At 40.6% G+C, this 13,074-nt stretch overlaps 1 protein-coding gene across 13 annotated transcripts in view; it reads right to left on the minus strand.

Annotated features, from left to right (window-relative positions):
• Positions 1-13,074, minus strand: part of R3HDM2 (R3H domain containing 2) — a 162,885-nt gene that overhangs the window by 49,928 nt on the left and 99,883 nt on the right. For all 13 annotated transcript variants that reach the window (XM_079774198.1, XM_079774201.1, XM_079774203.1 and 10 more), the window contains one exon: positions 5,053-5,252. In XM_079774198.1, coding sequence (XP_079630324.1) covers positions 5,053-5,252 — 200 coding nt within the window. The remainder of the gene's footprint in view (positions 1-5,052; positions 5,253-13,074) is intronic.

The raw sequence follows: 13,074 nt of genomic DNA on the forward strand, positions 1-13,074 counted from the left end.
AGAAGAAGAAAAAGGTAGAGATAAAAATTATGAACAACAATACATATCTATCAACAAGTGAATCTATAAATCAAGTGAATAAAACATCTGATGAACAGAATAATCTGGTGAATATAATAGAATCAGGGGCATAGAAAGGGAGTGGACCGACAATCCTCAGGGGGAAAGGAGTGTGGGGGGTGCGGGAAGAGACTGGACAAAAATCATATACCTATGGATGAGGACAGTGGTGGTGGGGGGTAAGAGCATGGGGTGGGGTGGGAACCGGGTGGAGGGGAGCTATGGGGGGAAAAAAGAGGAACAACTGTAATAATCTGAAAAATAAAGATTAAAACAAAAACAAAAAACCTCCAGAGCAAAGGGAGGAAAAGAAGAGTGGGTAAGGAGTAGGGTAGAAGATGAAGGATGAGGGACTGAGATGGGAGGAGGGAAGAAACAACTAATTAATTGATGAAGTTTCTGAATAGCTGAAAAGTCAAAATGCAGCTTTTGGGAAGAGGCTGGGTAGGGCTTATGTACGGGATGAGATACTTAGGGCTTCTGAAATGTTTGGAATGGGACTCACTGACACTGGGGTAAGAGAGAACTGAGGCTGGTGGGTTAGGGAGGGAAAACAAGACAAAGTCAGAGTACCAGCACGCTTCTGGGTAGGTGAGGATTTCTTTTTCTTTGTTGTCTTCACTAGTTACTGAACAAGACAACTACAATGCAAAGTGGAGAACCAGAAGAGTGAATGGAAAAAGTAAGAAATGACAATGACGGTGGATCTGGTCAATGGCAAGATCTGTTACAGTAAGGGAAGAGTAAGAGCCATAGTTCAGGAATATGAAATAGTATTTTGTCATTATTTTTTCAGATAGGTAAAAACACAAATAACACAAACATTCAAGAGGTATTAATGGGGCATCTGTCCTCCAGTTACCTGGTTCTCTCAATTAATACTGAATTTCTTATAATCTTTCCAGAGATCTTTTATGAATATAAGCTTATCATACATGTGTATATACACAAGTTTGTTTGTTTTTAAATCAAACAGAAGTAGGTTGTACACACTTCTCTGAACCTTGCTTTTAAACTTTTTTTTTTCCCCCATGGATATAATTTTATAGAAGATGAGAGGCCCGGTGCACAAAATTCGTGCATGGGTGTGTGTGTATGTCCCTCAGCCCAGCCTGCACCCTCTCTAATCTGGGACCCCTCAAGGGATGTCTGACTGCCCGTTTAGGCCTGATCCCACCAGGACTGCTGGCTCCAAACCGCTCACCTGCCTGCCTGCCTGATTGCCCCTAACCCCTTCTGCCTGCCTGCCTGATCACCCCCTAACCACTCCCCTGACAGCCTGATCGACACCTAACTGCTCCCTTGCCGGCCCAACTGCCCCTAACTGCCCTCCCCTGCAGGCCTGGTCACCCCCAACTGCCCTCCCCTGCTGGCCCGGTCACCCCTAACTGCCCTCCCTTGCAAGCCTGGTCACCCCTAACTGCCCTCCCCTGCCAGCCTGGTTGCCCCTAACTGCTCTCCCCTGCTGGCCTGGTTCCCCTTAACTGCCCTCCCCTGCAGGCCTGGGTCCACCCCAACTGTCCTCCCCTGTAGGCCTGGTCCCCCCTAACTGCCCTCCCCTGCCGACCCGGTCACCCCTAAATGCCCTCACCTGCCGGCCTGGTCGCCCCTAACTGCTCTCCCCTGCTGGCCTGGTTCCCCCACCTGCCCTCCCCTGCAGGCCTGGTCCTCCCCAACTGCCCTCCCCTGCAGGCCTGGTCCCCCCAACTGCCCTCTCCTGCAGGCCTGGTCCCCCACAACTGCCCTCCCCTGTCGGCCATCTTGTGGCAGCCATCTTTGACCACATGGGGGCAGCCATCTTGTGTGTTGGAGTCACGGTCAGTTTGCATATTACCTCTTTATTATATAGGATCTACTGTCTTTATTAATGGCTACATGGTATTCCATTGTATGGATGTTTCATAACTTATTTATAACCCTATAGTAAATGTCTGTATAAATCTGTTTATTTTACAAAATGGATAGTTTTCATCCAATAGTCAAACATATATTAAAAGCATAATATATCTATTAGACACCATGCTAATTACTAGAGGATACAGAGATAAAAGACACAAACCTTGTCAAAAAGGAACTCATAATCTTGTTGAAGAAGACAAACAGACAATTACATTACAGTACATTAAGTATATTACAGAGGTTCTTGTGGAGTGCTACAGGAGCACACAGCATAAGTGTCTAACTCAGACCTAGCAATATTGAGTGCCTGTAAGGAACTGTGTTGGGCCTTAGAGATACAATGATAAGCCCAAACTGACCTAATCCTGGGCCTCGTAGAGCTTAGAGTTCTGTGGAGAAGGTAGACATTAGTTGAAGAATTATACAATGTAGACCTGCAATGGGTGAGTAAGGTTGTCAAGGAAGGCTTCTAGGAGAAAGACACATTTGGATTGAGTTTTGAAGGATAAATAGATATTAGACAAATGGCAGATGGGGGAAAGAATACAAAGGAGGGCATTCTAGGTAGAGAAAGCTTGTACAAAAGCATGCTTTCCCAAAACTTTTCAGTCCCTATTTATAACAAGGTCAAAGATTTATATCACATAAGGCTGAAGCATAGGACGCCAGAGGTGGATGACTGACAGGTAAGGGACTAGGTCACAATATGTCATGCTGACAAATCTGGGACTTAGCCTAGGGCAATAAGACACACAGAAAGTTTGAGGAGAATTAACACAATCCATTATTTCTTTCATAACCATCTTTCTAAAGCAGTATGGTACATGAATCAGAAGGGATTACAAGTTTAAAGGCAGAAAGCCCAGCTAGGAGGCCATAATCAGTTGGTAATTGAAGGACTCAACTAGGTTCAATATGTGTTAAAAGTCAGAGTCTGCCCATTCTAAACTGAATCTCAGAACCTGCCTTTTATACTACTGTTTCCATGCAAAAGATGTTCTGAGCTCCAATTGCTGATTCCAAGAATATGTCTCACACAGTATAAGTAATCAAAGTCCCTTTTCCCCAACTTTTCACCAATGCACAACAGGGCTCCCTTGACAGCATCAGTAAGATTCTTGGGAAGACTTCTAGAGTGTAAGTCAGGGGGAAGGTAGGAAAAAGAATAGCACTTTTAGTGTTGTTTAGTGTACATGATCTTTTGGGAAATGGCAGAGGGGAGAGGGCTTCCAAAGGGTGGCCAAAAAGACTGGAGACTTTGTAGAAGGAGCAGGGGCTCCAGTAGATGGCAGCAGCAGCTCCACCTGCTCTAAGTAGCTGCAAAGGAGTCAGAGGGAAACTGGTTCCCCTCTCCCTGCCCAACCGATTTGTATATCTAGGTGAAGACTTTTTTAAACCAAGTGAGTATCCATAAGGCATATAAAACCTATAAACATCCTGTCTTTTCTTTTCTTTTTTAAAATTTCTTTATTGATTAAGGTATCACATATTTGTCCTCATCCCCCCATTCCCATCCCAAACCCCTCCCCATGCATGCCCCACCCCCCTGTTGTCCGTGACCACTGGTTAGGCTTATATGCATGCATACAAGTCCTTTGGTTGATCTCTCCCCCTTACCCCCACCCTCCCCTACCTTCCCTCCCTTTCTTTTCTACCTGCCTTAGAACAGCTTAAAATAATCTCCTGAGAACAGAGTAACTTGGATCCAAAAGTTCATTTAATTATCATCTTCCAAGTACCATGACAATGCATAATTACAAATTTTTCATATATCTGCCCTGGGGAATTAAAATTCATTATTGGTACCAGTGGAGGCTAGAAGTATAGATGGAACAGTGGCAGACTGTCTCCACAAACTTTGGAAGGATGAACAGGGAATGAAAACTCACATGCAAGATAATGGAAGGAAAAGCAGCCAGAACAGAGATCTGGCAAACTGTTAAGAGGAAAGACAACATAATATTTCAGAGAGCTGTCTGATTTTAATTCATCTCTTTATGCTATTGCTGTTTTAATCTTTAAAGAAGACAAGGCCTAGGTGTATTGGGTTGTCAAGGGAAATTATGCTTTAAGTTTCCATACTCTCCAAAATGTTGGTGCTACTGCTTTTTAAACTAATTTACTAGAGTTAACAGTCTATTTCCTAAGCATATAATAAATACTAGTTTCATTCCTAGGCATGAAGGAAAGGATATATGTAATTTGGGCTAGGATAACAGAGGACACCAGCAGTGACCATGGAAGAAGAGAAGGACTGGGAACAAGTAAGCTGGATGAGACTCAGAGTCTGGGATGCTTGGGTACAAAGAGGAGCCCTGAAGGAAGCTCAGCGGACCATCACCTCCTGCCATCATATCTGCACTGTCATACAAATCTAGATGGAGAACAAGGCAACCAAAGAGTGAAATTCCTCTCACTTACATTTACCAAATAGCAAGTTCAGAGACTATTTCTGATCCAGAAAATGCTGACTGCTTTAACACAACCAGGATATGAATTTAACACTGTGTAAAACCAGGCAGCCCCAGTTTTAATAGTTTCTTGTATGAGCCATATTATGACTTGTTAAATGTGTTTGTATACAGTTTATTTTTTGATAGTTAAAAAATATCAAAATGTAGCAAGAAGCAGTGTAACTCAGGTCTAAATGGATTAGGGCTTTTACTCTTGTCTTCTTTCGACTTCATTATGGAATCTATGACAAAAAGGGAAGGAGATATTTCTTGAGAGCTGAAGTTGGTTTTTAAAAATATATATTTTTATTGATCTTTTACAGAGAGGAAGGAAGAGGGATAGAGAGCCAGAAACATCGATGAGAGAGAAACATCGATCAGCTGCCTCCTGCACACCCCCCGCTGGGGATGTGCCTGCAACCAAGGTACATGCCCTAGACCGGAATCGAACCTGGGACCCTTCAGTCCAAAGGCCGACGCTCTATCCACTGAGCCAAACCGGTTTCGGCTGAAGTTGGGTTTTTAGGAGAATCAAGTGCTCTTATAAGTGACTGGCTTCCTATAGATCCCCCAACACTACCTACAAAGACCCTTCTGTTCAGGTATAAAGAGTGTGCATATATGCACTTCTAATCCTTACCTGTGTCTCCTGACGCAAACTGGTTTCTTCACTCTCTTTCTCAATTTCTTCTTTACTTGGAGTCTTAGATATAAACTTGTTTTTGCTTACAGATTCTTCTACCAGTTTTTTTTCTGATTCTTTCATTATTTCCAAGGTCTCTTGAGTAGTGTTACTATTAGACATCTTCTTCAATAGAATACAGTAGGCTCTATGGACTCCTAAAGAAACATCAAATGCATTAAATAGGAGGTGTGTATTCATACTTAACACACCACACAAGACTTGTATTGCACATATAAGTCTTCAGCGGCTTCCCTATAACCCAGAAAAAGGCTCTCTGACAAACACTATCTTTGGATCTGTTTATTTTCCTCTTTTTGTTGTTGTTTTGTTAATCCTCACCTGAGTATATTTTTCCATTGATTTTTAGAGAGAATAGAAGGGAGAGGGAGAGACAGAGAGAAACATCGATGTGAGAGAGACACATCAATTGGTTACTTCATGCATGCACCCTGACTAGGGCCAGGGAACCTGCAACCAAGGTACGTGCCCTTGACTGGAATCAAGCCCGGGACCCTTCAGTCAGTGGGCCGACACTCTATCCACTAAGCCAACCCAGCTAGGGCTGTTTATTTTCTTTTTTAAAAAAGCTTTATCGAGGTAAAACTTTATACAATAAACTGCATATATTTAAAATGTAGTTTTGTCAGTTACAATGGTTTCACATGCATATATCTGTGAAACCATCGCCACAGTCAAAATAATAAGCACATTTATTACCCCAAACTTTGCCCCTTCTCCTTGGTAAGCCCTTCCTCCCTTCCCCACCTTTCTCAGCCAACCATTGATCTGCTGTCACTACACATTCATCTCCATTTTCTAGAATTTTAGTCATACATTATCTGGATTCTTTTACTCAGCATAATTATTTTGAGAGTCACCAGGATTTGGTTCTAAAGCAATGTAGTATGAATCCTCTTGGCACCTATTTCCCTCCCTTGTTCCCTACAGCAATCTGCACATATTTTTAGCTTGAGTACTTCAAAGAGTTAACTCACTAGACTCTCCAGAAAGAAAAATCTATAAAAAATAAAAGCATAATATGCTAATTAGACCGGACAACCTTCCGGATGAAGCCGGGGCTGCAAGGGAAGCCCGGGTGAAGCCGGTGCCGGTAACCGGGGGAAGGAAGGCCTACTCTTGCAAGAATTTCGTGCATCGGGCCTCTGGTATATTATAAAGCTCTATTCACTAACAGAGAGGACCAATCTCCTTTCCTAAGGGAGAAATTCTACAGCTGTCACAAACCACAACATTGTTACCAACTTCAAGCCTCTCCCCCATCAAAAAGCAGCAAAATCAAAAAATGGTTATAGAATCTTAATTTTTTTTCCCTTTAACTTAAGCAAGCTGAAAAAGCAAGAAGAGTACTCTAGTTATATGTCCTTAAGAAAGACTGGGTCTCTCCCTGGAGGAAGAGAGAATCTTTTCTTTGTTATTCACTATGTGTTCAGTCATTCTACTGCATTCCAGGGATACAGAGTATCTGTAGTGCAGGGGTGGTCGGCTCTTTATCACTTACTATTGCTACCTGGGAAATCCTGTAATGAAGTCAACACAGTTCTCCAAGTATACATTCAGAAACAGAAGTTAATGCTCTACACAGATTCAAGTCCTCAACCACTGAAGTCATCCCACTTAGCTCCAACAATGGTTTGCAGAGATTTCTCCTTACATGGTTAATGACTGTATTTTAATCCTGAATACTTTCCCTCCTTTAAAAATAGACTGAAAACTCTCCCAAGTGTCATGTCTATTCCATGTAGCCCTAGAAATGAGCTAAACAAACAAACAATCAGCAATGCTTAAAAAAAAACAACACCTTTCACACGAGACATTTTTTCCTTTTTCAAATCAATTTAACGGTTAAGACCCAGAGACTCTTTTTTTTTTTAAATTTCTTTATTGACTAAGGTATCACATATTTGTCCTCGTCCCCCCATTCCCATCCCACACCCCTCCCCACACATGCCCCTACCCCCCTGTTGTCCTTAACCGCTGGTTAGGCTCATATGCTTGCACACAAGTCCTTTGGTTGATCTCCCCCTTTACCCCCACCCTTCCCTACCCTCAAGACCCAGAGACTCTTAAGAAGCACAGGTAAGTTCATCCTGGTGTAAGTTAAGATAGTCTGCAAGATCATTGCTTTTTTATTTTATTTTATTATTATTTTTTTTTTTGCTGTTTTCTTTTTTTAAATTTCTTTATTGATTAAGGTGTCACATATTTGTCCTCATCCCCCCATTCCCATCCCACACCCCTCCCCACGGATGCCCCCACCCCCCTGTTGTCCTTAACCATTGGTTAGGCTCATATGCATGGATCATTGCTTTGTTTACCTTGTGGCAGCTCTTGAGCAGCTGTCTGGAAACTTAGTTTGCATAGTGCTAGATAAATTCCCTTTAAAAGGCCAGAAAGTCATTCATATAATCGTAGTCATACATCTGAATTTAAAGATGAGAAGTATGGGAAGAAACTGACTACAAAAGAAAATGGCCGATGTTCTATTTTTTAATTAATTGATTCAATACCTAGAGGCTTCTATAAAAAGAGTTATAACCTACAGAGCTTTATGGATCATTTGTTGTACATAAGAACTGCATATACACATATATTTATCCACCTCCCCTCTCCATGGGTAAATCAAGCCTCCATTCTCTTCAGTTTGAAATATAGTAAAACTTAGTGCATGCCCTCTCCGTATCCCTTAGCTCGAAAACATCAATAATGATCAGAATTAGAAAAGTTCTTAGATGTCACCTCATGCAATCTCCCCCCTTCCCCCCAAAGAAGAGCTCCTAGAAAACTCCTGAGACTGATAATTTCACTATTTCTTAAACAGTTTTAACTGTTATATAGTTGCACCCTATCCCAAGCTACAAACTGCTTCAATCTTTATTCTAAATCTGCCTTAGGATCACACAAAATTAAGTTTACTTCTTTTTCACATGATAGAACATTTTTCTTTTTTAGGCTTAAATAGCCTCACACAGATTTCTCTGTCAGAAAGAGAAGTTGAGGGGTGGGAAGGTGGGGGAATTGGATGAAAGTGGTCAAAAGGTACAAACTTCCTGTTACAAGATAAAGAAATACTAGGTATATAATGTACAGCATAATGACTATAGTTAACATTGCTGTATGATAGATCTTAAAAGTTTTCACTATATGGAAAAAACATTTTTTGGTAACTATATGAGGAGATGGATGTTAACTAAACTTATTGTGGTAATCATTTCACAATATATGTATGTCAAGTCATTATGTGGTAAACCTTAACCCTTTGCACTCGCTTGCTTTTTTCTCGATTCCTTTATTCTACTCGGGATTTACTTTTTTAAATACCCCAGATTTTACAAAGCACGGCAGTAGAATAAAAAACTGGAGTTTCTTTTCATACAAACTTATTTATTTGGATTTTTTTATATTTCAAATTATTGTTGCTGCTACCGATGCTAACCGTGTCGAGTCACACTCGACATCTGAGTGCAAAAGGTTAAACTTACCAGAGCTGTATGTCAATTAAATTGCAATAAAACTGGAGAGAGAGAGAGAGGTAATATGGAAAAATACAAAGTAGCTGGTTGTTTCTTTTTCCAGGATGGGCCTCAATTATAAAATATTGGTATATTTCTTCAAATCACAGCGACAACTTTGCTGCTCCTCTTCACATGTCGGTCAGAAAAGGCTCAACTATCTGAATACTTGGACTAACTTCACGAAGTCTCAGCACTAAGGAAAAAACCCCAATCAAACAAAAAATGATTTTTTCATAATAGTCCATATTGGAATAGGGTTACATATTCCAACTCAAGTTTTAAGGAGCCACATGGTTTCCAGGTTTCCTTCATTCATTGAGAAACAGAAAAACTTGCGCTTTAGATACTTTAACACAACCATAAAACAGACAGTGATTAATGCGTCTATTTTTAATAATTTTGAGAGTCCTCTCAACTGAGATCACTGGCCTCTTGAAGAGCTGTGTAAAACAAAGCAATTCTTACTCTGAGGAAAAATAAAGCAGCAGAGGAAAAGGTACACTATACTGGCTGCCTACTTAAATCTCCCCTTTCTTCTACACTCAATCTATCCCAGACTTTCTTCTGGTGTCTGCCTCCCTCTAAGGACACATGATCAGGGAAGATGATCATATTCCTGAGACCTAGGAGGTGGATTTTAATTAGCTGGACCAATTGTGGTAATTCCTTTTCCTTTTTCCTGTTTTGGGAAGGGACAAGTGATTCATCAACAGTAAGACATGAGAGGATTTTGCTGGGTGGGTGTCTTCAAAGAACAGCTTCCTACTGTATTTTTTTTTTTAAAAAGGACACTATTAAAAAAAGGTATTTATCTTCTGCTGAAGGTTGTCTTATATGCAGATGATGCCTGGACTGTGGTAACATCCTACCAACACATGGAAGATGGTAGAGCAGAGAGAATAAGTCTGGATCCTTGATGCTGTGGTGCAGATCAGACATTGAATTAGTCAATCTGGACCCCCCCTAGCTCTGTACTTCTTGATGTGTGAGGTCACAAATCCTCTTATCATTTAAGCTATTTTGAGTTGAGTTTACTGTTCCTTCTAGCTAAAAGCACCTGAGATAGTCAGAAAGGGTATGTTAAGCCCTGGCTGGTGTGGCTTGATTGATTGGAACGTCCTCCTGTATACTGAAAAGGTTTTGGGTCCAATTCCCACTCAGGGCACATAATCTAAGTTGTGGGTTTGATCCCCAGTTGGGGTGCATGAGAGGTAACCAATTGATATTTTTCTCTCAGATCAATGTTTCTCTCTCTTAAAAAAAATCAATAAACATCCTCAGGTGAGGATTAAAAAAAGAGAGGGGGGGGGGGGGGAGTATCTGGACCAGACAGAGAAGCCTAGCTCCACACACAGAAATGACTGACAGGGACAGAGATAATAATAATCAGCTAAAAATTTTGGAATGTTTACATTGTGCCAGGCACTATTCTAAAGTGCTTTATGTATCTCATTTAATCTTACAACAATCCTATGAGATAAATATTATTATCATCACTCTTTTACAGATAAATAAACCGAGTCACAGAAAAGTTAAATAATTTGCTAAAGGGCATACAACTGGTACACGGAAGAACTAGGACTCAAAGTCAGGAAATACAGCTCTAGTGCTTGCTTTCTTAACCTTTATGCAATACTGCTTCTAACTAAGGCCAGGTAAGAAAATGGAAAGTCTATCAAAGACACAAAGGAGCCCAAGCTGGTTTGGCTCAGTGGATAGAGTGTCGGCCTGAAGACTGAAGGGTTCCGGGTTCGATTCCGGTCAAGGGCACATGCCTGGGTTGTGGGCTCGATCCCCAGTAGAGGCATGCAGGAGGCAGCTGATCAATGATTCTCTCTCATCATCGATGTTTCTATCTCTCTCTCTCCCTCTCATTTCCTCTCTAAAATCAGTAAAAATAAAAACATTTTTAAAAAAAGACACAAAGGAATCATGGAATCTCATAATTGCAAGGGGACTGAGCTCCCTCTTCCTGCACCCATAGTCCTCCACAGTCAGGTTCCCCAAATCATCAGTAACTCTGAAAAATGGTTGCGCTGACCCTGCTTGTATATACCTCTAGTGAAGGGAGTCTTTACCTCTAGATACAAACGTGTGTGTGTGTGTGTGTGTGTGTGTGTGTGTGTGTGTGTGTTATAAAGGCAAAACTCATCTTCCTAATCTCACTTCCATGTCAGCCTCTTACAGAGGCAACTTTATCTTCATTTTCTAAACATTCCCAGCTTCTTAAATCAGGTCTTCATATCACATGGTCTTAAGTCTCTTCACCATTTTACTTGTAGGGTAAAAGAGGCTGTCCTCAACAAAGGCAAATAATGAGGGGTCAGAATGTTACTATTCTAGAGTCAAGATCCATCAGAAGATACACTGAGCTCAAAACAGAATTTCTTGAGCTCTTTCATCCTCCAAAATAACCTTTAACTACAGTCACTTCCAGTCCTATAATCCTATACAAAAGGCTCTCCTTACTTTTAGGGCATAAGGATTCCTGGAAACAAATTTTTCTGGGCCAAACAAAAGCAAAAGATGCAGCTCAGGGACAAGACAATTAATTTACCTAAAAATGAAAAAGCCTTAAAAATAAAAAGTGAGATTAAAGCCAGTAGAAAAGGTTTAAAAGGCAGAGAAATAATTTTCACTCTTCATGCTTTAGTACAGAGAGGAAACTGAGGCTTGGAAGGTTTTTTGGTGGGAGAAGGAACTATTTCATATGCAACTTGATGAGAACAAAGCAAAGACATTAAGCTCCCAGGAGAGCCTAGATTTGTGCTTCCCTACAACCTATTTGTGCACATTGTACATTTCATCCAGGCAAACAGCACAATTTTAAGACAGAATGTCTCCTGAGGACACTGAGTGGGCTCAAAGCTACACAGAGAGGGCTGTCAGAAGTGGGGGGCAAGGAGAGGGAGTGAGGAAATAAGATGATACAGGGATGATGACTGGGAGCCAAGATTTGGCAATTTTCAGAGAGAATACTGCATATTCCCCATAAATTTTTTGACTGCCACGGTAAGTACCTGCCAGAGCATAGTGATATTATATATCCTTCCATCAACTCTATAAGCAGCTTTCTAGGCATTGGGCCAAAAAGAATACATTATATAGGGACACTCAGAAACAGAAGGGCAGTTTCATTTTCTCCCTTTCAATCCATGGCCAAATAGAGAGAATGCAAGCAAGAAGACAGTATCTACAGGCTAAAAATGCTGACATATGGCAAAATACCTGTAAACTTTCCAGTCCTTTACTAATGTGTATATCAAGACTAAATTACTCCTGCCCAGCGGTGTGGCTCAGTGGTTGAACATCGACTCATGAACCAGGAGGTCATGGCAGATTTCAGTCAGGGCACATGCACAGGTTATGGGGGTGTACAGGAGGTAGCCAACAGGTGATTTTCTTTCATCACTGATGTTGCCATCTCTCTCCCTCTCCCTTTCTTTCTCTGAAATCAATTAAAAAGAATATCTTTAAAAAGAGTAAATTACTCCAAACTGATACCCATATTTTAAAAATTGTTTAAAATCTAGGGGATCAAGAGAATGAATACATCAACTGTGGCATATTCAATATAGAATACTATTCAGCAATAAAAAAGAATTAACTTTTGTGTTTGCCTTCCTCTGAGAACCCAGGATCAGAGAAGGTGACCCAATCCCTGAGCCCAGGAGATGGATCTTAATTAGCTAGACAAATGATGGTAATTCTATTTCCTTTTTGAGACAGGCTTGGGAAGGAACAAGTGATCAAATCATCATCAGTGAGACATGAGGGGATTTTTCTGGGTATTTACTGACATACACAAAAACATGACTGATCTCAAAACTATTATGTTAAGTAAAAGAAAGAGGATCTCCCTCCAAAAAACATACAATGTAAGTCCATTTATATGAAATTCAAGAACAGGCAAAACTAGCTTATAATGATTTACACCAGAAAGTGGTTGATTCAAGTTTGGAGAATAAAATATTGATTGGAAAGAGACATAAGGAATCCTTCAGGATTGCTAGAAGTATCTATCTTGTTTGGCGTAGTGGTTACATGGGGTATACAATTGTCAAAACTTAACTGAATGCTTAAGATTGTTATTTAAACACACACACACACACACACACACACACACACACACACACACACACACACGGGAAATGCCCTTAGGAGTCAAGACAGTGGGGAAAAAACATCCATAAGGTTAAAATATGAGGCTAAAAAAACAAAACTATAGGTTCTTATGCATGACAAGCTTATTCTTATACTTTTTGATATTAGAGTTAGGAGTTAAAAAAAAGCACTAATGTTTTTGAGCAAGATTATACAACTCATATCCCCCATGTGTAGTTATATAACTTTCCCAAGGTCACACCACTACTAAGACAACAGAATTCTGGTACTGATTCTAAAGTTTACATTCTTTCTATGACATTGGTTAATATGATTATAT

The sequence above is a fragment of the Cnephaeus nilssonii genome, assembly GCF_951640355.1.
Source record: "Cnephaeus nilssonii genome assembly, chromosome: 6".
NCBI lineage: Eukaryota > Metazoa > Chordata > Mammalia > Chiroptera > Vespertilionidae > Cnephaeus > Cnephaeus nilssonii.